General features: G+C 42.9%; 1 protein-coding gene across 1 annotated transcript in view; it reads left to right on the top strand.

Annotated features, from left to right (window-relative positions):
- LOC146805680 (amine oxidase [flavin-containing]-like) overlaps positions 1-25,621 on the top strand; it is a 291,428-nt gene that overhangs the window by 180,467 nt on the left and 85,340 nt on the right. The window contains exons 6-7 of the mRNA XM_085622954.1: positions 22,555-22,696; positions 24,481-24,630. Coding sequence (XP_085479080.1) covers positions 22,555-22,696; positions 24,481-24,630 — 292 coding nt within the window. The remainder of the gene's footprint in view (positions 1-22,554; positions 22,697-24,480; positions 24,631-25,621) is intronic.

Raw genomic sequence — 25,621 nt, 5'->3', positions numbered from 1 at the left:
AAAAAGTTAAAAACACATACATAATAATTCATATATATTTCCTTTAAAACAATTTAAAAAACATTCTATTATAAATTAAAACACTAAACTATTTAAAAATCTTCAAATTTAAATGTAATCCCAGTCCAGTGAGTGCAATAGTGGGGAAAGTGTTCGATAGCGGAGGGGTTAAAATTACAATTCCCACTCCAGTGAGTGTAACATTAGGGAAAGTGTTGGATAGTGACGGGGTAAAAATTACTATTCCCACTCCACTGAGTGCAACAGTGGGGAAAGTGTTGGATAGCGGAGGGGTAAAAATTACTATTCCTACTTAATAATTCATAATAATTAGTTAATCTAAATTAACAACTAATTATTAATTAATTAAACATAAATTACTTCCCACCTTGTACCCTTATAAACTCCACAACCCGCACCTAGAATTAATAACACAATTTCCATAATTAATTTTTAATCAATTAATTAATATAAATTAACAACTAATCATTATAATTTTTTTATTAAAGCTTAGGCTCTGTTCATGCAGGCTATTATGTGCTATTGTTTTGGTGGTGAGTAACATCATAAGTATATAGATATTTAGTATATTTTTGTGACAATAGGAACACATGTTTGAAATGGGAGCATTGTTGATTCATTATTTCACGAGATCTTTTTTTCCACTTTGTCTGCTGATGAAGGGATTCTGAAGATTAGTCTGATCAGAGTAGGGAAAGGGGTTTCTGTCACTGCCTGGTCACTAAACGAATTAAAAGGCCCTTTGATAGCCATTTGGAAGTCAGATTGCAAGCAACGTCCACTTCAAATACACACCATATTGCACTGTGTTTTTATCGTAACCGTCTTTTATGTGTTTTTGTCTTTGTAACAGTTGTGGACACTGTGAAACCACTATGCTTCCATAATCCATTTAATTCAGTCAAAGAAAGTCACATAACATTTTATATTGCTTCATTTTCATTTTTGTTCCTATTTGTTTCGACTTCTGTAAACATAATCTAAGTGATTATTGCCAGTCTGTTTGGAGCAGTCCTTGATATTTTCAGCCTTCTACTCTGCACTATGCCAACAGTGTTACTTACAAAGTGCAACTTTAACAGTGCAGAAGGGATTATTCTTACTACCCCAAAGTTCCAGTTGGAAATGGTTAATTTGCTGCATTTTCGGTTAGAGCTTCAAAAGCAGCCAGTCTTATATCCTCCCACTATTCCCTAAATATGTGAATTGTCAGTTCGCTTGAGTGACTTCTCAGTGTGCCTGTGTACTACTACCCAATCTGGACGGTAAGTATACATTTGGAATACTTAAAGCAACACTTATAGCACTTTTGCCATATCTTTACAAACTTCCCCACCCCAATGCACACTGCACCTTTAATTCTCTAGACCACTACACATCTAGTGGGAGACTGTGCTCCTTGCACATTGAATAGACCAGACTTTCACACCACCACTGGAACCCTGTACACACTGCACCTTGAACTCTGCAAACTTCCACGCCCCTCTTGGAACCCTGTACACACTGCTTCTCAAACAGTGCAATCTCCCACGGATTTAGTGAGATCCTGTGTAAGTTGCACCTTGAACTCTTCAAACCCCACACACCTACTGGAAGCTGTGAACAATGTTCAAAATGAACATATAACAATTATGCTTTGTGGTCTTGCGTTATTGACACTGCACAATTAAATGTCCTTACGGTATCTTCTGACACACATAGTATACATAATTAATCCTGTCAGTTTCATATATGTCAGTTCCTGGCTGGAAAAGTGTTGATTTAGAGGGTTTTCCAAATGACTCTGGACTATCAGTAAATGCAAAAAAAGTGTGACATTTTGTCAAGATTTACTTTGAAGCTAACATGTTTTCTCCTAGGTGCACAATTTCACTTCTATTTTAATGTACAAAGAGCAGCAGTCTGCAGCACCATCTAAAAGACATAGTTAAGACGGTCAGAAGCAGAGCTGTACTTACTGTTGAACTGCAAGGAGTTGAAACCTGGAGCTAGTTACCTCATCTTTTGCCTTATCCCATTTTTTCTTACAATGGCACCATCTGTCGAAAGATAGGCAGCTCTCTGCAAAAAAAGTCTTCAGTGTTTTCATCCCACACCCCTAAATGATGTTGCTCTTGCCCTAACTTTAGACCTGATGTATATGTTGACCAGAAGGAGACTCCATTGTGGTGCTGATGGAGTTTCCTCAGCACCAACATAGTGGTCCGTCTGCACAATTTAAGTTCGGGCAGACCATCAGTTTAGCCACGGATGAGACTACTACATCTCCACTGAGGTCAAACTTCTCGGAATGGCCCTAAGTAGTAAGGGCAGTTGGAGAAATTCCTAAATGTCTGCCTGCCCAAATTGGATGGGTGGACATGTAGCCATTTTTGACTGTCACTCACGGGCAAACAAACCTGGGCACTGAGGTATAGCTGCATGTACAAAATGCCACCCCCTCACCACGGGAGGTAGCTCCCATGCGGGGGGGGGCATTATGATGTTTTATTTTGAAAAAGAAATTGCCAAAAGGAGATTTTCTTTTTCAAAATAAAACACTTTGGTACAGAGTTGCATCATGTTGACACACCTCTGCACCAAACAGCGGTATGAATTGACAGGAACCAATGTGACAGAGGTTCCTGCCATGCTTCATAAATGACCACCAACTTGGCGAACATTTATAAATTCGGCAGTCAGGACCTCCATCAGGGTATGTACCTAGTCACTCTGTTGGAAAAACAGCTCGACCGCCAAAATATGAATCAGTCCCTTTGTCTGTTTTTTTCTGTCTTTTGACACATGATTCATTCATCCTGCCACTTCCTCTCGCTATTGATTGTTTTGACAGGCTTTTCCCACTATCGTTTTTTTTCGGTCAAGACTGAGTGAGCGCGCATGCGCTGCTCAGCGAGACTTCTGTAGTGGAGTATTGAAGAGAAGCCCCGCCCATGTTTGTCATTGGCTTGTGCCAGTGTCCTTCCTAAATGCTGGCGTCTGATTCATAAAGAGGCTTGTTAGTCCCTCCTTTTACCGCCTTGTCTTCATCTGTAACCTCCCATGACAACTGGCCCCTTTACTTCGGTTGTTACACGGTACGTGTTCTTAAATGTGTGAGCACTATTTTCTTTATTGAGTTTCTCTTGCTGCAGGCACAACGTGCTTTACTTGCGTTCAGTGCGCCATGCCCGCTTTATCTTTTGAAGCAGCCGTAACAATGGCGACCGCTTCTTTGAAATGCAATAGGGCTTGCATTTAAATGCGATACCTATTGCATTGCCAATATAATTTTTTTGGTCTGCCTCTCAGGGGCAGGCTCAAGAGCAATTGTGTTATGTTTACTTAACTCCATTTGCTGTGTGCTAAATCTTTCCTCATGGCCACCCGTTGTTTACTTTAGGCGCAACGTGTTAATTTTTTATTTCACTCTTTCTTGGCTCTTTTGTTTGGTAGTTGTTTAAAAACAATCAGCAAAGAAATATCAGTTCAGTAAATGAATTGAATACTAATAATACATTCTTGTCCTCTAGGCAGGTTTGAACCCCGGTTAGATTCGTTCGTGACCCGATCACATTGGCAATCTCAAAAACCTTATTGAGTTACCAAAAAGCACTAATACAGCAATTACTTTACCTACCTGCATATTCAATCTGCGAGTCCTCCACACAGCCCTGTTATATCACTCTATACTTGCTCTGAGAGTGCAGAATTATGTAAAAGCTGCTACAAGTAAAAAGTGAAATAAAGCAACTCGAGCACTTCAGCATAGTAACTTTGCGTAAACACAGTTATCGTTCAACATACTCGTGACACAGTTAAAAAAAGGTGTGCACCCTCATACCCAAAATTTACTATTTTTGATATGAACGCAACTTCCAGTGTGACCGATGCAAAGTTTTTGACGATTAACGTTTGTTTATATCATCGTCATGCACAACATAAAACTGAACAGGACACTTAAGCGCTAAACAGAAGAGAAAAAAGAGCCATCTAAGTAAGGACCAACACGGGCTGTAGAAATACAGTAGAAAGCCCTTACCACTCTTAGTTAAAAGGTTGAAAAACCCATGGTTTATAAAGAACCATTTTACAATAAAAGTATAGCTTCTCATCCGAATAGGACCCCACTGTTAAGTGACAAGCATGCTACACATTCAGCACGTTATACACAGTGAACCACAGATGTGCTCGGGGAACACATATATCGCAATAACTGAAAAGTAAATGATAATAGAACAGATTTGGACAGACTGGAGAGTGAGAAATTATATCTCTACTGAGAATACCTTGAATATACGTATTCGTCTCATTGTCAATGTTACATATAATGACCATCGTCCACAGAAAATTTTGCTGTTTGCATGATATGGGACTCTGTGATTAACAAAACACAACCAATTACTGTTTTGTACATGTGCTTTTGTCCTCCCTACCGCCCCCCTATTGCTCTCTTTTGGCCATTTGCCTCTCTGCCTTCACCTCCTCCGTATTCCTCTATGTGCTTTTACCCACATTTCTGCAACCCCTTTACAAGTCCCGCTTTTCAGATTTAATTTGGGAGGATATCCTTGGGAGCGAGGAGTGCAGTCTGACCAGCCCTGTGTGCGCCTGGGTGCTGTCCAGTGAGCTGTAGAAAGTGGGCTTCTACCTCAAGCTGTGTCATTGCAGCTGGATGAATCCTGGGGCTGGGTCAGTGCTCAGTAAATAACATATTGAGATTCTATTAAAGAAACAGTCTGCTGTCGCCTGCTTGAGACTCTTCAGCTCTTGTAGTAAAGCCTTTCCAGATGACATTTACTTACAGAATGAAAATACACACAGCTGTGAATCCCAACCTTTTGTAGCTGAGATTTGCTAGTAAGAATGTTTCCGGTGGTTAAACACACACACACACCAAGCATGGTGGAAGGCCAGCACAGTCCGCATGTCCCTCCTCCTTCTTTGACCATTAAAAAACATGGGGCCAGGCAGGCACTGTGGGCCTGTCATACTGGTGCAAGGGCAGCTCTCCACAAAGAGAGGTGCCCCTGCTGGTACCACCTCGTTAGTGTGGGTGGTTGTAGTGCCTGGTCTGCTGTAGTGACTTAAAAAGACCAACAGAACTCTCCCTCTGATATTCATGGGTGAATTGTTGAAAAGACGGCCAGGCTGGTGTTCTTACTCAAAACACTAACTCTGCACGGACCGAGTCAGCCTGCGATATAAAAGTTCTTATTTCCTGCCAATATAAAACTCCATCGCTCACACCTTCCAGCTGTATATTTTTAATTTGTGTGCATGTTTCACTTTTGGTCCACCTCAGGTGGAATGTACTACCATAGAAGTCATTCTGTCTTGCGGTGCTCAGAGGTGTCTTATTGAAATCTGTTTGTTCCAGTAGTATAATCAAAAAGCATGATGGTGTTAGTTGGTTAGACTGCTGATAACGTGCAACCCTCTTTATTAACAAGCAAGCTCAGAACCACCACTGAATGACTTCATATATATTGAAATGTGTTGACTAATGCACTAAGATTACAGTGAAGTCTACCCTTAAACTGTTTTCCAACACTTAAGTAGACTGATAGTCTGAGGGTTGTGAGAGTGGTGGTATGTGGGTGCACTTGGTCGTGATAATTTACCACAAACTTTAATGTATTTAATGGCTAATGTAATATGGATAATGTGCTGCATGTCTAAACACTTAAAAGGTCCCAAAGGCGAGACCTATTGCACTGCAAATGCTTGTCTTACCTCTTTACACCCTTCTGATCTGGGCATAAAGTAGTGTGGGGCTGATGAGAATTGCTTTCCTTAGCAGGGTGGAGGGGTCAATGACCATTCTCTCAAAAGATCATTGAACCATTTTCACACTTCCAGCAGGTCGTTCTAGACTGGAAGCTCCAGAAAAGCTCCCACTGTATGTCATTGGCCATTTTGTATTGGGTGACTGTATTTAAACGTCTTCGGAGAGACTGCACTGACATTAAGAGAAGGGTATTTTGGATTGCGCAACCACTTTGCATCAAGTGCTGTCCTAAAGTTATCAATTGGTCAATATGGATTGAGGGGATCATGCTGGGTAAGATCTTGTGGACTCCACAACAGTAGCCTAGGTAAATGCTTCACTCCGTACTCTGGTGAACAAAGGAGAAGATGGAGTGATCTGTAAAATCTGTGCTGGCCATAACTTAGCTGTGTGTTTGGGTACTAGTTTTAACTATACAGCTTCGACCCTGATAGGTGAGTAAGGGACAGAAAAACAAAGGGAGACCTCAGAAGTCAAAGGTTGACAGTGAAGAGCTAAATACTAGGCAAAATTAGATGGAAAACAAACAAAAAATAATTAAGGGACTGGAAAGTGTTTATAGATGTGATTTAAAAGTCACATGAATTATATAGAATTATAAGTAAGGCGCCTAACAATAAAATGCTTCTTCCTGGCTGTGTTCTTACAAGTGACAGCAAAGCCAACAAGACTGAGGTTTGGGTTACCTATGACGTTAACTTAGACACAGAAGTTGAAAAGCGCTTATACTTTACATTTCCTAATTGTGTAGAGGGAGAGGAATAATGGAGCAACTATGCACATCATTGCTTTCTTAGCCTCCACTACGTTCCTCAGCCTCTACCACACTATGCGAATATTTCTGCATCCACTCAGCCTATACCTCCCACCGCTGTGCCCTCCTAATCTTACTTCATTTTCGGGTCTTTTTGTTGGCACAGCTATCAAACAGTCCTGTTTGTAACAATGTATATAGAATGGGCGTTCAATCTGCCCCTATGAACCATTGGCTTTCTTCAAACAGTGTCATGCAGCCATTGGCTTGAGACTTTGTTAATCACTTTTTGGCGTGGCACAGTCAGTGTGTAGTGCCTGGGTACGGGGTACATATCATTAGCATGGTGTTCCACCTGTAGCATGTTGCCTAGAAACTTTGATGTGCTTAATTGGTTTTGCTAGTAGTCAGTGCTTCTGTCTCCTCTTTTCTTGTCTTCCCCTCCTCTACCCTTTCCTTGGACTGTTGTAGAACGCATTGTAAAGTCAAGTGTATGTGCCTGGATTCCAATCTCATAAAACTAAATGGCGCAGGAAAGTTCCTTTGTGTTCACAGTCTCTGGAACAGTCTAGTTCCAGCAGTTTTGCCTATAGCTGGGGAAGGGCAACACATGAAGAACACACTGAAGCCGAGGGCATTGCCCAAGTTCAACTTCTACTCAAAGAGATGAGCTGCCTGACAAGAAGTCAGGGTTCGAGTTAAAGTTAAAATGGCTGGATGTACTTCCATTTTAAGCACTTAGCACATAACATATTCTGCTGCTTATTTTGAACAACAGTAGATATATTCATTATATTTACTGTTTCCTTTAGCTTGCAGCTCTTCAGGATAGTATTAGCTCTCAGATAAACTAACACATTCAATCTGTGGAGAACATTGTGGGTGTGATTCTTCTTTAACCTTCACTGTTTTACAGACTCTGTTTCTCTGCTATGGTGGTGGTTACAGGGCTTATGGTCAAAATAAAGTGGCTCGGGGGAGGAGCCAAGATGGCGACCGGAGCAGACGCTTGAGCGCCCGGCTCCGTCGGCCCTTGGCCTCGGACTATCATCCTGACTACTATCCTCGCCGATTTTCGAGGTGCAACGTGTGCGACGACGCGCTGACTGCGCCGCCGCTTTCCCGGAGGCTTAGCCCGCCCGGACGCCGGAGTTCTTGGTGCTTTTGTTCTCCGCATTGGACCCCTGCTCTATTGTGGCCTTGGCCGGCCCCCTGGAAGCTCCGCAGTTACCGGACCCGCTAGCGTAAACCTGAGCCCCGCGGTCCCGGTCCCACCTCACACCACGGACTGTCGCCGGATGAGCCGGGGGAGGGACGCCCGGACACCCCCTGCACCCCGCACCTGATGGGCTGGAGCTATAGGGTAAGCCCCGGTGCGGCGGGTCTCCTGCCCCGTTCTGTGGACCGCGCTGTGGGAGGCTGCAGACCCCCTTTTTCTATTGCCTAGTCGGCTGCAAAGAGAACCCGAGGGAAGGGCAGTGACTGTTGGCTTTTCCCTGTTGCGGCGTAGACCTGAGGGGAATTGCCTCCTTGCTACGACCCCCCCCCTGGCCACTGTACCGTTCTGCGGTAAAACATGGCGTTGATTGCCTGCTCGCGGCTGGGGGATGCTACTCCGGTCTCGCCCGCTGCCCGCTTCGCCCTCCCTCTACCAGACACCAGCTCCATAGTGCCGTCCCGGATTGCTACCGATGTGGGGGCGCAGCCTCCGCTGCCATGCGGCTCCGTTCTGGCTGCCCTGCGGGACTTTCGTCTACAAATGTGTCTTGGCTTGCAAGCGCTGAGTGAGCGGTTTGACTCCATACTGTCGGCTGCGGGTCGTGAGCGCCCCGTTTGTCATCAACAAGGCGTGGGTCTGCCAGTGCTTTTGTCCTCTTGCGGGGACGCAATGGCTGTTTATGATCGTGCTACACTGGTGCCTGCATCTGGCTTTACCGGCACCCAGGATCAATCGTTCTCCAGCTCAATTGCGGATACTTTGTCTCCCCGTTCATTGCTGCCTGCTTCGTTGTTGCCTGCCTCACCGTGCCCGCAAGAGTATCCAGCAGAGCGACACCTGACGTCCTCGAGGAACCGTTCACGGTGGCCTACTGCTTCTTTTCTGTGGAACTCCTGTACTTTACATGCCAGGTCTGGACTTTATGTGGTGCACAAGGGGACCTCAATAGATGGTCGGCGGCCATTTTGTGACTCTACTTCACCATCCTCTCCCAAGCGGCCATATTGTCTTTGTCTGCACGGGGTGCGGGGCCTTCATGTAGGGGCTGGTGTAATCTTAAGCCCGCGATCGGGCCAGGGCTAAACTGATTTATATCGCCATGGTTTCACGGATGGGCTGGACTGGGACTGGAACTGTTTGCATATGTTGTGCGCACTCGTCGCGGTTTGTCCGCCTTCATTTAAACTGTTGTGACACGTTATCTTCACACGACCGCTTTTGGCGTAGTGGGTTCTCAGTGTGTGGCGGCCATAGTTGGCCGATGGTTTCGGGCGCTCTGGGGTAACGTAGGCTCCTCCCCACTTATCTCTCTGTCCTCTTATTTTTCTTTACTCTATTCCTACTTTCTCTCTTGTCTATATTTCGGGTTCATTGGGCGACAGGCACTATGCCGGGGGGGGGGGTAGGCCGTAGCCTCCGCATTGGTGTACGGTGGGGGGGTAATTCACTGTTTCTACTTAGTTCTATGGGCCTTTTTCTTTTATGTATCTGCGCTATACTTGTTTCGATTCGGGGTCCGGGTGTGGGGTGGATTGAGTGGGGGCGGCTCTGGAGGGGTGCATATTTACTCATGTGACTATCCTGTTATATAACTGCATCGCCTCACTGCCTGAGATTTTCCTTCCATGACCGTTTTAATGATGCTGCTGCTCTCCCGTGTGGTGAAGCTATCTTGCGGACTCGAATCTCCTTGGTTCTTATTCTTTACTGGTTTTTCCCTGATAAAATTATTTTGAAAACCTTAAAATTAACCTTCACTTCTCCTTCCCCTGGTGTCAAGGATCTCTCCAGTTTATACCTCATGACTCGTTGCTAATTTTGACCGTGGATGCGCAGGGGATGTAATGTTTGTACCAGTGCTTAATCGTACCGTGGCCGGCCTGACGGTTGTAGGCCCGTATTTGTTCTTTTCATATGCACAAATAAAGGTTTTTAAAAAAAAAAAAAAATAAAAAAAAAAAAATAAAGTGGCTCAAGAGTTCCTTCCCATTCTGTTTGCCGTGCACTAATATGCCTTTGTTCAAGAGGAGAGAGAGCGCTATGTATTATTCTCCAGCCATTAATCTCACTTTACGGTGTGCAAAAGAATTCATTTGCTTAATGTACTTTCTATTCGTATCCATATAACCCTCCTGGGTAATCTACATCCACAAATTATTTAAACTCTAAGTATGAGGATTGGCTCTTTTAGATATGGCAAAGGTGGGCCCAGAGAACAATAATAAACTATGTACATAGATTCCCCACTCAATATCTACTCTGTTCAATGAAATACAATAGCTCATGCTTCTTATCACTCGAGTATAGAACAATCCTTATTTTTCTCAGTTAAAACACGCTTGTTATTTGTTGGTCTATTTGATAACAACTCATGACCGCATAATGTATACTGGGTGAAATTACTTTGTGAGGCCAGTTTCAAGTTGTTTGGACAGCCTTATAGGAGTGAGTTCTGTTTGTGAAATGGATGTTTGACATTGCAGTTGTCTATCCTTCCAAAACAATTAGAGGGGGAAGGTGTGCGTTATAAGCACATAAAGAGGATAGAGTTGGAGTTGATGGATGAGGGAGAAGTAGTGGGAGATGTGAAAGAAGTGAGGAATTTAATGTGTCCTTTAATTCAAAGTAGCTATCGATGTTGTCTATGTACATCTGATGTCCAGCGTGATGGCTTTCTAGTAATTGGGCTAATGAGACTATGTAGACATGAAGCATGATTGCCAAGAAGGCTCATTCCTGAAGGGCTCTTCACTTAATGGAGGTCATGTTATAAAGTAGGAGCCGAGCTTCACTGGCTAGTTGTGGTTAACCATGTAGAGTGTAAACACTGACTTGGTGTATCCAATAATACCGCATCTGGCCAAGTGATTGAGCAATGCATTTTAGTCATGGTGTCAGATGCCGGCTAAAAAGATGAAAGCACATAAGCAGTTTTTCTCTGTCTAGTACCATGATTTTGATTCCAACAGACAGGCTCCATATTGAATATTTCTAAGTAGGTTGTTACTTTATCGATGAGTGAATGGTTGAGAGGTTACCACAGTTTTTAGAACCTCTGCTACACTCAATAAACAGAAGGAGCAGTAGTTAGGTAGGATGTAAGCATCACAAGTTGCTTTTAGGTTTGGAGTGACAATGGTATGTGGGAATTTTTGGGGGAATGCAACTGGTACTCAGGAAATCTCAGCAGGATGGCTCATCTGAAGATTCCACTATGTTTTGGATGTTGAATTTTGCTGTGAATGAAAGATATACGATTGTTACATAATTTAGGAAATGAACAGCCGAAACAGGTGTGGGTATTGTAAAATTATTGTAGATTATGAATAGGTCATTGGATGTTTTACAGTGATATGGGCTTGGAAGTGTTAACTTTTCTATTCTTTTGAATGTATCCTTGTAAACTTTTAAATGTGTTTTGGCATAAGGTAAGATTATCTGGAGACTTAGATTTCAATAATAATCTAACACCCTGCCTTTCTAGTTCTATGTAGCTGTGATGAAAGAGTAGCAGAGGTTTTTGCTTGTTTTGATGATGCTTGAATTATGAGCCTGAGTGGGTGATCTGGTCAAGAGTACATGTATGTAGCAAAAACGTGCATTCCAAGAAGATGAACAATAACAGTAAGTACAGTTTAACTATAATTGAATAAAATGAGAAAGACATACACACAAGCAATGTTTTTACTTCAAGTTCAAGGTTATATCTTTCACAAAAAATATCTACCATTTATAGGGATAGTTGCAGTATTGAACACATATGTCTCTGGGGATGGAGTAACCAGAAGCTGCTGAGGACTAGTGATCACATCTTGACTGTCCCATAATGTGTGGAGCAATGCAAGGACTGATATGATGGTGGGAATGTTTTTCTTACCCTATCCATCTTCTCATGATTGTTAATTGGCAGGTCACAAATCCTAATCTCACTATCCTACCTCTGGTTTTCTTGGCTCCCTCCGTCTACCTTTATTATCTGAAATTTGTTTTTCTATTATGTTAGTATATGTCGGTTATCCTAATAGAAATGATAACAATGTTGGAACATTCAGTGAAGCAGTAAAAAAGTTGACAGTTTGTACTTCCGTAATAACAAGCACAATGTCAAGGGTCCTATACGTGCATTAGTCACAGAAGTATAAAATTCTAATCTGAAGTAATTTGATAATAAAAATAAGCATGTCAGTGAATAAAAAACAGTGGTCACTTTGTTTTACAAAAGAGCTATGATTTCTGTCAGGGTTACCATAAGTTTATCCTTTATGGCTGTGAAGGGTTTAACAAGTGAGTTTCAATTTGTATTTTGCAGATTCCTCAGTAGATAGTAACAAACTACCGCCCGATCTTGTGTCTGCCCCTAGCAGCCAAAGTCCAGGAAAAAGCCCTTAATTCAGAGCTCACTGAATACCTAGACACTAATAACCTCTTAGACTCCACACAACATGGCTTTTGATCAGGCCACTCCACGGAGTCTGCATTAATCATGGCTACTGAGGAAATATGATGGCAAATAGACAGGGGTAGCAGTGCTGTCCTGATCCTACTTGACCTATCAGCCGCGTTCGATACGGTCAATCACACTGTACTTATGCGGCGGCTGGAGGCAGTAAGAATTGGAGACACCGCACTCACCCTTCTTACCTCTTTCCTCTCAGCCAGAGAACAGAGGGTGCACTGGGACACTCTAGAATCAGGCAAATTCTATCTTCCAGGGGGAGTCCCACAAGGGTCAGTACTCTCCTCAACGTTGTTTAACATCTATGTAACCCAACTGGCCAAACTAATTCGGGACCATGGCTTTTCGTTAGTATCCTACGGGGATGATACTTAAATTATTATCTCTATTTCATCAGTGGCAGACAGATTCCATAGCTGTCTTGGCCACATCATGAAATGGATGCACAAAAACTACCTTAAATTAAACCCAAATAAGTCAGAGGTCATGGAATTCAGAAATGGTCCTCCAATCTGGATTCAGTCATGGTTTCCAGCAGCAGCCTGTCCTGTCCCTGCTAGCAAAGTGAGGACCTTGGCTTTTTATGTGATGCACAGCTTAACTTCTCAGGGCAGATCAATCAGTTGAAATCAGCCTATTACTTCCTCTTAAAAACGATATGGAAAATCCTACCTTTTTCTACATATGGAGTTGAGGAAAACAGTTGTGGTGGCTCTGATTCTCTCCCGTCTAGACTATTGCAATGCCCTGTACCTAGGCGTTGACAATCGACAGCTGTCTAAACTTCAATCCCTGCAGAATGTGGCTGCATGTACCCTGCTAAACATTCCAAAATACAGTCACATTTCTAGTGCCATTAGAAGTCTTCATTGGCTCCCAGTTAAGCAGCAAACTGAGTTCAAGGCATTATTTCTGGTTCATAAAGCCATATATTGAGGGGGGCCGAATGACTACCATAAACTATTTCAATGGTATGCCCCCCGCTGAATGCTAAGATCTGCCAATAAAGCTCTGGTCCACGTCCCTAGAGTTAAGAAGGCCAGATGGGGAGGCAGATGTCGCTCTTTTATGGCATCTAAACTCTGGAATGAACTTCCACTCAATATTAGGCTTTCACCATCCAGGTCCCAGTTTAGGAGCCAGGTTAAAACTTGGCTTTTCCCTCCAGCGACAAATCACCTTCTGACTTGCGCACCCTCTTGCTTCCTGCAGCGCCAAGAAGCCTCGGCATTTACGTGCTTCATAAACCCTTTACTCACTTACTTACTTACTTACAACTAAAGCCATTCTGTGCCTACTGCATATGGTATCAGCAAACAAACGTAACCTGACCTCACTGTTGTCTGGTAGCTCATAGTGGTCCTTTGCTGATACCACATGTTGTGTAAGAGGGCAATATGTATTGCATATGGAGTGCCAGTGTTGGGATCGTTGTAATTATAAGTGATGTGGGAGAGGTCCCTACGCAAACGCGGTGATAGCTTTGGGGTAGATTCCATCAGACTAGGCACTACTTTGATGATGAATGGATGTGGAAACACCCATAGTAAACAGAGGGTACATAGAAGTGCAAAAATACATAATTTATGGAATATTGCAGGTCTTGGGACTGGATCTAGGGGAGGTGAAGGTGATCCTCAGGCAATTTGGGAGTGTCTTTAGTCAAAACGTTTGAGGCAAAATTTCACTGAACAGTTCATAGTCCTTAATTTGCAAACTGTATATCTTGTCGGGGTGCTGGTGTGGCCGCTGAAAAGGTGGTGCACTTAAACGTTCAATTGCCAACCTGTTGAATAAGAGCCATGTTTGTTTTGTTACTACAAAAAACAGTGCGTTACTGCGTGCGCCTTTATTTTCCTTCAGGGTTCCTTGCTTATTCTCTTGATGGGTGTGCCTCGTCCCCATTCATTCATGCCATTTTTAGTGAGGCACCATAAGGTGGCCACAGTCGGGGTATCTTTTTTTGCAAAGTGAATTATTGTTCATCGGATGCATTAATTTCTAGGGGTTTCTGGGACTTTTAATTTTTATAGGATGTCGTATTTCCCCCCTCTCCGTGCCTAGCTGGCAGTGAAGTTGGTGAAACATTTCTACAGGGTAATCTCATGATCATCAATCTTTGCTAAGGTTCCATGGGTCTTCGCCAACCCCTCTTTCCAAGGTATACATGGGAGGTGATAGTGGTGTGGGTGGTGGTTTTGATCTACACATGCAAGGGTATGTATATGAGGGGTGTGTCGCAAATTAATGAGGGTGGCAATCGCAACGTGCCCTGCGGTCACATTTATACCCCTCTAGTCCCGGTATGCTGCATTCAACGTGACCCTCCCAGTGGCACCAGGTATCTTGACTACTCCCTTCTTCTTGAAACTTCTGTTTAGGCTAGCTTTAGGCTTCGTTTTTCGGTCCTTTGGGATCTTCCCTAGATCTAGGATGATTTGGCTATCCCATCTTGTCAGGAGAGAATAGAGGTGGTCGGAAAGCCGTCCTGTGGCCTCCGTGTCCTTCTGATATTGCAGGGTCTGAGATTGGGCTTACTGTCTCCTTCAGATGGTGCGTGGAAGGCCTAGGGTGTTGACTGACTGCTAGGCTTGATAAGGGGTGAGAACATTCTTGAGTTCTAATCTTGTGCAGAGCTGTGATGGATCTTTGCAAACTCCCTATTCCCCCCAAACACCGCCCTCTCGCTCGGACCCTTCTTTTTCTGGGTAGTTGGACCTGTGGTCTCCTGCTGTGGCCAAGGACCCCTTCATTGGTGGCACCCTGATTTTGTTATTTGAAGGAGCATGACCCGGTGACCAGACTTTCTGATGCTTGGAAAATTTTGAGGGAGAAGGGAGTAGAAAACATTGCTTGCATGGCGAGTCTGGAATCTAAGGTCAGAAATTCTTCGTCAATCATCCACTGAAGGTGATGGACTGGGATAGTTGGCTTTTTGGGCAGACCTCCCCTCCCGACTGACTCAGCGCTGCGTGGTGCCTCACAACTTATCGGATCCTAGGGCGGAGGAGGTGCTGGGGTCTTCACTATCCCGAGCATACAGGAATCATGGCTCCCGAAACTGAAGGACAGCTTTGTTTTGGAACTTAAAGGGGCCATCATTGGCTGGAGGCTGCCAGCTTTTGGAGGAGCAGTTGGAATCTCACGCCATGAAGGAATCTTGGTCCCAGACTGGGGGCCTGAGAATGTGGTCCTCTCGACTTGGTAATTTGGGACCCATTCCAATTGCCTTGTGGGTGCGGGGGCTTGCATGCCTGTTTTTAAGGACTGGATGGGAGCCACCAGGCCCTCCTTATCAAACTGCCCTCAGCCAGCCTGCCCTTGGGGAACAGCAGCAGAGTGGGGCTTAGGCTCCTTTGGGCACTCATTGTATCCAGTCACTCAGTTATGGTCTCTCCAGGTTTTATAGTTTCTACCATTAACCCTCCTACATCTGGTCAGTAAGGGAACATTTTCCTTAGGGCTGTCCAGATTTGGTGACTGAACTAATTGAATGTGGTCCCATCATGCTCTGTGTTTGTCAGCATGACTGCTGGAATGTGAGCTTGGGCAAACACCATGTTAGGCTGTTCTCCAAGGAGACTGCTCAGCAGACTGTTAACATCGTCTATTGCAAGATTTACTCCTGCTGTGTTCTTCTCAAAAGAGATCCATTTCCCTGCTCTATCCACCAAGGGTGGCAATTTGGTCCTTTGCCCTCCATCCATCTGCGCCCAGGGCACATAGATGGTCCCAGACAAGCCCTTATAAAGTAGTGGGTACATGTTGCCATGGGGGAGCTTCAAGGGTTTTTCCCTGACATAGCGTTCCCATCTTCTTAGGCTATCCTGCATGTATGGAAGGTTCCACTTGGGCTGTCTCTCTCCATGCCGGCTGTAGTCTCCCACGACAGCCATGTCTTCTGGTTCGAAGGATCCCTCCTCTGGCCAGGGCCTTTCACACTGGTCCTTTCTCTCGGCCCAGCGGGCTAGCAGGTGGCAAAACGACCATGCAAAGATCTCACCTTCCTCTCGGGCCACTATCTCCCTTGTGATCGGTGTATCTGTCTCACACGTTCGGTAGAAGCAACTGACATCCTTGTTGCTGTCCCCCTCGTGTGCACGCAAAGGTGTCATCCTATTTTACCTATGTCTCACTTGAGTTTGCACCAGGCTACCTTGGTCTTTGATTTCCTGGTCAGCCCCTCTCCCACGCTGGTGAGCCAGTGAGGCTCGTGTCCCTGTCAGTAGCCTCTCTTCTAGTTCGGCCTCACACTCTTCCTTGAATGGGGCTCTGTGCCAGCCCCCACTGTCTTCAGGAGGAGGAGGAGTTAACGCTGCTCTGCATTCTGGCTGAGCTTCTAAGCGCGGGCTCGCTCTCTCTCTAGTTCACCCCTTTCCTCTAATTCCCACTTAGATTGCCTCCTTCATTCCGAGCTATGCATGGTTCTTTATGGTTGGAACTTTCATTCAAACTCGCTACCCATTGTTTCTTCAGCTACCTGAGCAAACCCTGTGGCTACCACCTCGTCATCGGACTATGGAGGACTGGAATCCCATTCCTGCTAGTCATATCATTGTCCAGAACCACTATGAATCTCCCTGTTATCTGAGTGTGTTCACTTGACCCAGTTGGAGTGTGCATTCTTCGCGCTGCTGGGTATCGATGGGCCGAACGTGACGAATGGGCAGTCAAGCTTCGGGGAGCCCTAGCACTGGAATGGGGTGGTGCCTGAGCCTGCCTTCCCGCCGTCCGTTCTTCAGTTGGGGATCCTTCGACCCCCTCAACTGGCGGGTCGGTGTATCCTAATGGGGGATAGCTGGCATCGGGGAGAGTACCTGCATATGGCGGGGTAGATGAAGACACTTTGCTTATTGTTTGTGGGATGGGATTATCAGCCAAGACCTCCTAAAATATGGTCCACAGTTCTAACTGTCCCTATCTCCTGTCCTTCTCCTGTCCTGTGCAATTAGTCCTTATGTGTCCTCATGTGTTTGATTTTGCTAGTGTCAAAGATTCCCTCTTCTGGCCAGGGAAACACGTATGTCTTATTATGTGTGTGCCATTCATGGCAATACTTGGTAAGGGTTTTTGCCTGTGTGGGTAACCTGGTTGCATGTGTTTTAGTGGAAACTCCATGATAGGTTTGGTACTTTTTAAGGGACAGATCCATTTATTTTCTCTGGGGTTTTGGGGGATTTTGTATTTATTTCTACTCTGGTTGTGGGGTAAATATTAGACACAGGGATTGCTGGTCCTAACTACATATTATGAGCTCCACTCTATATACAGAGGCATCAGTATATACATTTCACAAACACAAAATAGCAATGCATAAGAAGAGTCACAACCTGGAAGAAAGTGCAGTTGTTAAAGCATCATAAAATTGGCTGCAAATAGCACACTTTACTGTAATATGAAATAACAATTGTGAAAATGCAACACCTTCATACAGCACATTGAGAAAACACAATATTCAGACAAAATACAGTTGCATTAATCTACCAGCCCCACGGTATCAGATCATCACAACATCAAATACCTTGCATCAATCTCAAACTACAAAAAAAATGATGATTTTGTCAAAAGATACCTTATCCCGCTCCTAGCGTATGCTATCCTTTAACCAGGGGAAACTCTGCTCGGTGCACAGGGCTAAGTAAGCCCGATAGTCTGTCAATATCAGCTTCGGGACATAGAAAACAATTTTTTCATGGAGAGAGGGAGTAATTTGATGAACCACATGCCGGTATTACTGAGAAAACCCCTTTAGACTAAAAATTGAGATTGAAATACCAGCCCTATATCACACTCAGGTCCCATGCATCTAAGAGGTGAGGCCTCAACCCTGTGTCACACCCAGGGATAGGCGTACAATCTGTGTAACACCCAGCGGTCCAAGCGACAACCAATATTCACCCTTCCCAGCTTGCTGACTATCGAAAAAAGGTGACCGCCTGCGTGGGAATGCCTCTGTGGCCGCCATGCGACTGCTTAGTTTTGGCATATAAAATAGGTAACATGCCAGATTTCTGGCAGACTGCTCAGGTTAAATATTTACGCTTCTTCCTAGTTTTCCATATGCTAAATGCTTAGGACTAAGGATCAGGCATGGCCTCTTACCCTCTGACAGTGGCTACAAGACGGACCTCCGGTCTGGGGATTCATCAGAACTTCCAATCAATTGCATCTTCCTCGCTACAGATGTGAATCCCTCTGGATGGGGTCCCCTCTCGCTGGCTGCAGTCAGGCTTGAGGTACCAATCTCTCCTATTTGGCTTGCCAAAATGTTGCTTGAAAATGAATTTACTTTAAAAAACAAAAGACAATAGGCGTTTGGCAAAACAGGAACGGCTGGTTTAATTAAACACTTCGGCTGGGAGTACAGCTTACAGAAACAGTCTGAGGACTATCTCAAAGTGCAATGCAAATGATTTTTATACAGTTTTGTGTGTCATTAAAGTACATCTGGAGATCCTTGTTTGGTAAAAGAATGCAGACCTTGTCTGTGGAGTCATAAATAAAAGGTCCCTGATAAGAAATGTAGGTGGGCCTCGACCAAGTGGGCTGGTGGGTAATTTGTCCAGATGTCGGGCATGAGGGGCGCGTGATCACTGCATGTACTGTGTGTTCTTTATCCTGATTGGCTGTGTGTTCCTAAAACTATGTGGCATCTGACTTTATGGTGGTTTGGGAATGTTGCATCCATCTCTGGCCATGTGTGCTTTATTGAGGCCAATTTCCCTGGACCATTGTGCTGTCCCTGCGCCTATATAGGAGATGCATCTGAGTTTCCTGTTCACATGTTTGTCTTCCTGCTACGTGCCACCCCACCTGTGACCTGTCAATCAGTGACCGCAGGGCTGGGTTGCAGAGCCTGCCTGACCACGTATTTCTGAGTCTGTTTGATGAAGAGTTCATGACTCTCCATCAAACAACAAAAACAGACATGTAGGAACTATGAAAGGCTCTGGAGGATAGACTACAATCACAATGAAAAAGCTAAATATGAGAAGGAGATTGCAGTCTTGATCAGAGGAGAAATCCCTCTATTTCACCCAGGGAATAGAGACAGCTAAAAATTCCATTAAATAACTTTTTCTGGCAGTAAAGAAGCTTTCCATGGTGCTCTCCAACAATGCCTTAGAAGTCAGTCCCTCCTTTTGTAATAATTTGTCCTCCCACTTTCGTAACATAGTGGAACACATTTTTAACAAGGTCTCTTCATCTCTGACTCCCTCTGTTGAAGAAATCAGGTTGAGCCATCAGAAGGGTGTAAATCCCACCCAACAGGCCCTGGAGGTCATTGCCAACCACCTTACGGCAATCTTCAATAAACTGATCTCCACAGGGCAGTTTCGAACATGATGGAAAAAGGCATCTATTCTCCCCCTCTTAAAGAAGTCTAGCCTTGACCCCAGCGACCCTAACAACTATCTGCCCATATGAAGACTTCCTTTTGCTGCTAAATTAATCAAAAAAGCTTTAAAACAGCAACTAAGGGCTTTTATTCATACACACAAGCTCCTGGACCACACTGAATGTATTTTCAGGAGCTGCCATAGCACAGAAACTGCACTGATAAAGGGCACTGAGGGAATAAGACATACTCTAGACAAAGGTGGGCATGCCATGCTTATTCTTTTAGATCTGTCCGTAGCGTTTGATATGGTAAACCACAGGTTGTTGGTTGATCACCTTAATAGTATCAGGATCAAGGGACTTCCGCTGTCCCTTCTTAGTTCCTTTCTTATAGGAAGGGAGTAAACAGTTTTCCTGAAGGACCTGAGTCAGAACCTTTTGTGCTGCTGTGTGGAGTTCCCCAGGGGTCTTCCTTAAGTCCGACCCTGTTTAATGTATGCGCGTGACACCCCTTACAGCACTGAATAAATCATATGGTTTCTCTCTAACCTCATACGACGATGACACCCAGATAGTTGTGTCATTCTTTGACCCTTTTAATGACATCTGTCAGAGATGCAATACCTGCATGTTAGCCATCAATGATTGTATTGATCACAACTTTCTTGAGTTGAATTCTAGCAAGACAGAAGTACTTCTCTTTGGTAAGGATACCTCCATTTGATCATCTACTTGCTGGCCTCCTGAGTTAGGAGCCCTACCTGTTTCAGCTAGCAAAGTTAAGAACCTAGGTGTCCTTATGGATAACAGACTTGCTTTTGGTAAACAAGTGAATGGAATTAAATCAGCATCCTTTCACACCCTTAAGATAATTAAAAAAATCTTGCCATTCATTCCCCCTACTCTTAGAATAACCGTGGTAACTCCTCTCACTCTAGCCAAACTTGATTATTGCAATGAATTATATCTGAATCTACGTTACCAATATGCCAACAAGCTTCAGGTTATCTAAAATGCTGCAGCCAAACGGAATTCCTAAAACGCAGTCAGTCACACACGCCTTAAAAAAGCTACACTGGCTCCCAGTAAAATATAGAGTGAGCTTTAAGACCCTGTGTATTACTTATAGGACCTTAAACAACTCAGGTCCCAAATTCCTCAAAGAAAGATTCAGATGGTATCAGCCAGAAAGGTGGCTACGTTCAAGCACTGCCTTGAATATTGTTGTCCCGACCTTTAGACTTTCTTCTTGAGGTGGGAGAAGTTTCATGGTAAGGGCCACAAAACTCTGGAACTCCCTCCCTTTGAACATTATGTCTCAGCCTGATCTACTAACCGTCAGAAAGGTTCTAAAAACCTGGTTCTTTAATAACTAATGGGCATGCACATCTCCTTATCCTGCAACATAGAGATGCCTCCGGGTAAATGCCATACTTTACAATTTTTTTTAACATAACATAACATGATGGGAGAGTTTGATAATAGTGATGCAGTTCTGTTCGTATATGCAAGTGTACCATTATAAGCATTTTCAGCATTTTTTATCAATATCAACATAACTTATAGACAAACCTCAGCAAAAATAAAGACTTCCCCAAATTCTATCCTCTCTTTAGTACTGGCACATGGTATCAAACCGATATTTTTGACAATCTTGGGCCAGATGTACAAGCATCTGGCCGCAAATTGACCCGGTGTTTTAACGCCCATTAAAGATTTTTAAGAACTGACCTATGTACTAAAAGGTTGATTTTTAATAATTCAAATCATAGTGGGTCACAATACAGCCTACCTCATTCATATAAATGAAATAGGCCAGACATTGCGACTCACTACGATTGGAAACTATGACAGGCATGGTGGCCTCCTGGGGCCTGCAGACCACAATGCCTGTGATTGTCTTGCAATAAATTAAACTTTTTTTTTTTTAATGCAGCCTATTTTCTTTAATGGAAATGGGACTGTCTTCAAAAAGCAACGTTTACCTGTGGACCACTGTTTACTCCTCCACATTTTTTTGTTTCATTCACGAAGAGAAAGGACCCTAAGGGGACCCTTGCCCTTTTGCAAAGGCATTAACACCTCTTTTTAGGTGTTGGTAAAATATCAGTGTTTTGCACCCAGATTTAGATCTCAAAATATTGATACATTAGATACCAATTCGGTATTTGGAAGGGACTCTACTCCATGCCTCTTCCAGATATGGAATCAGCATCCATTCACAATATCATTTTAGGAGTCAGGAAAATGTTCTTGACTCCTAAAGAAGTGATTAGTACATAAGAAAAAGCAATTTGACGGCTGCGCATGCTGAATAAGATGTGTAGTACATCCATGCCACAGTTCCATCTCGAAATGTATTTTCTTCTTTCAGCCACTCCAGAAAGCCTACTTTGTTTATGAAGACCAGTGACTCTCCCAACTATTCCAGAGCATTTTTGAGTTTTGAGTGCTTAGTGAACCTTTAGGGGAGAGATTCATACTAAACATTTTGACTGCATGACACAATGTGGTGGGGACCACACTTAAAAAATTGCAAATAACTCTCATTTAAAGGATCTAAAAAACAAGGTGTTGAGAGTCTTAAAAAAAGTTTTAAACCTCTTATGCATCGTTGTAGCAAAGAGAAATGAATTTAAGCATTTTGTCACTATTCTCCCTCATGCTGATGATTAGGACTGAAGACAAATGCAATGCTTGTTCCAAATTAGTCCTTTCATACAGCTGACGTTTCAACACTAGATCTGCCCAAAACAATATAGGAGCCTTCATATTTGATAAAGTGCTGAGCATTGCAGTAGCCCCACATGCAAAAGGGATAACTTATAGATAAACCTCAGAGAAAATAAGGACTTCCCCAAATTCTATCCTCTCAATATCATTGGCACAGGGTATCATATTCTAGGTTTTGGTTCTTCTATCTTCTAAGCTGTATCTACTATTATAACTGTTGCTATGTAGTTGAAATATGTATTTATTTTATCTTTTAACAGATCAGCTAAGAGGTTTGCTACTCTCTTTGTGAATGTCAATGTTACATCAGAGCCTCATGAAGTATCTGCTTTGTGGTTCCTATGGTATCTAAAGCAGTGCGGAGGAACCACTAGGATATTTTCAACAACCAATGGAGGACAGGTACTGTACAAGATGGCTATTCCTTCTATAAATCTAGACCAGAGCCAGTGCCAGGTGAACAGCCAGGCTAGAACAATTAGTGCAATAAAGAGCAAAAGTCTTTTATTTGGCAGCATTATATTATCGGAGTTTGAGATAGGCAAGCACAGCCCTTGTTAATGTTCATTTAAGTAATGAGCTATAATTTCAATTTATTTAATTTTTCTCTGTTACAAATAAAGTATTGCACACTTTTGGTGTATGGCATTGTTGAGCATTTCATACGTAAACATATTATAGCACATTGAAATACAATATAAATTATATTTAATAATAAAAGCTTAAGTGCAGACCTATGATCTACTGACATTGTCACCACCATCATTTTCAGTGCTAGACGTTATGCATCCATCACTGAATTGGTTGATGAGGGGCTTTCGTATGGGAAACATCCATTACCACGCGGGCATTGCATCGCAATGCCTTTACATCGCAGGTAATACAACGCAAGTCGTTACAACGACTTGCGCTGTATGGCGCTCTAACCTTAGGAATAGTAATATTTACTATTCCAACACCTTTCCTTCTGTACTTAGACTGGTGTTGGAATAGTAAGTCAAACTATTCCTAAGTCCAGTGCCCTCCAGTGCAAGTCGTTGTAACGACTTGCGTTGTAAAAAAGTGCGATGTAACGTTCCGCGATCATTTAGATCGCGTTGTAACGTCACATATTCCTTTCGTATGTATCATATTTACACTGCACTGCAACCTCAGGCTCCTCCTCTACCTCTCACTCATAATTACATTATTTCTGCCCCATTGAGCAATAGTCCAGCGTGTTTCTCTGATGCCTGGGGCATATTTACTGAAACCTTTGTTTTCCCAAGCTAATTTAAGTATGGAGATATCCACATTCTTCTCGTAAAGTAATGCATCTTTCCTCTATTCATTTTGTGGTTAGTCTGTGCCCAAGCCTTTAAATATAAGTAATGCACAATACGTGGTTGGAAGTGCTGAGAGACTGCTAACAATCGCATATGCAACATCTATCTTTGCTTAGCTCTTCTCAAATCTACAGTGGAATATTTATATTTCCCTGATAAAGTCATGGAATTTGTTCTCAGTGTCAGACACTCCAGTTACAGAGGAAGGCATGGGTATTACGTTTTGTACCAACACTTGCAAAAGCTTGCAGTACTATTAAAAAACACAAGTGCTGGTTTTGGACCTTCCTTAAGGCGGTTCAATGAAACCTGGCTAGCATATGTTTGTGACAGTAGCTGTTGTGAGTATAATACTCCAGTGCTGAAAAAACACCCTTCGTTATTAGCCCTGAACCACTTCATTGTCTTCAATAGAGCTCTCAACATCTCAATGTTCTAATCTTTTTTTTTGTGGACAAAATATGAACATTGGATGAAACAGGCAGACAGCTAATGTGTATGGTTTCTTTAATAAGACATGCATTTAAATATTGTGTATACTAGAATCACATTGATTATGTATTTAAAGTATTGTAATATTCCGAATACATGTATTTTTCTGGGTTGTTTAAACTGAATTACAATATGTCAGGAGAGAGTCTGTTTTGTAATTCAGAAAAAATTATTGACTTATTCGTCAAAGGAAAATGTACCCAGCCTGATTAAGGCAAACAGGCATTTTATAGACATTTCCGAATTTTGTGGTACACATGTCCAGAAACCCCTACAATTTGCAACCCAATTTCATATTTGATATTCCCTGCATAACATCTACCTGCTTCTGCAAAATTTATAAAGCTGGATAATTGTTTCTACACCCAGGAGAGGAAGTTTGTTGGTGGTTCCAGTCAGATAAGTGAAAAAATTATGGAACGCCTGGAGGAGCGAGTAAAGCTGAAGAAGCCAGTTATTCGCATTGATCAATCAGGGGACAATATCATTGTGGAGACCCTGGACCATGAGCTTTATGAGGTAAACAGAAATATTTAAACGTTGCTCTTCTCCTGAATTTGACTTTTTCCACCTGTCTTGCAGGATTTCTACTTAACTTTTAAAAAGGTGATACAATGTTTTTTGGTTCCCATTTACAAGTGATGAATATTGAATATAGCTATATTGCACTAAATACTGGAGCTAGATTAATAGTTTTCAGTTTATTTTTTCACGTGTTTCTTTTTGTTTTTTGTTTTTACAGAAAAGATAAAGATGCACCTTAGGTTACATTTTTTACTGTTGCAAGGTCCATTTGCTGTCCTGCTAATGCCACAGACACAATAGTGAAATATAAATTATTTCTTATGACAGGTTGAATGTTGTATGTCCTTGTTTTCAATATCTAGCATCATTACAAAACTCTTTAGAAACCTGGCATGAACCATTTCAGACCACCTTCTCTTTTTGTTTAGAGAACTTAGTCAGGCCAACACTTTCACGCCACTCTATTAAATCTCAAATTAATTCTCTGTGCACAGAAGTTCTTGGGCATTATCACATTGGTCTCTGACTGAATTGCCATTAAAAGATGGGACAGTGCTGTGCTTTTCATCAAGTCCTTTTTAAAGGGTATATGTTTACCATAAAATCTTCATTTTAGGAATAATTCGGTAGTAGTCAGTCTCAATCAGGCCAGTATGTGTCTGACCTTTTTGCATTGCTCAATGACAATCTATATATGTATGCATTTATTGTTTTTCAACTCAGCCCAGAGTGTTTCAGATCAATGTTGATGTCTCTTACGCTAATACAGACCAATATCGCCTTCTCATATTCCTCAAGTTTCCACTTTCAGATTCATTTTAATGTTCACAACATTAAGCCGCACATGATGCCTGCTTAAGAAACAACTACTGGGCAGTACTACCTTTGAAAACCAAAGGGAGGTTGAATTGTATGAAATAAATTACAAAGGATCATTCAAAGTGTAGATGAGTGGTCAATTATGGGGAGGATACCAAATGCACAA

The sequence above is a fragment of the Triturus cristatus genome, chromosome 8 (assembly GCF_964204655.1).
Source record: "Triturus cristatus chromosome 8, aTriCri1.1, whole genome shotgun sequence".
NCBI classification, from domain to species: domain Eukaryota; kingdom Metazoa; phylum Chordata; class Amphibia; order Caudata; family Salamandridae; genus Triturus; species Triturus cristatus.
This window is presented reverse-complemented; position numbering and strand designations above follow the sequence as displayed.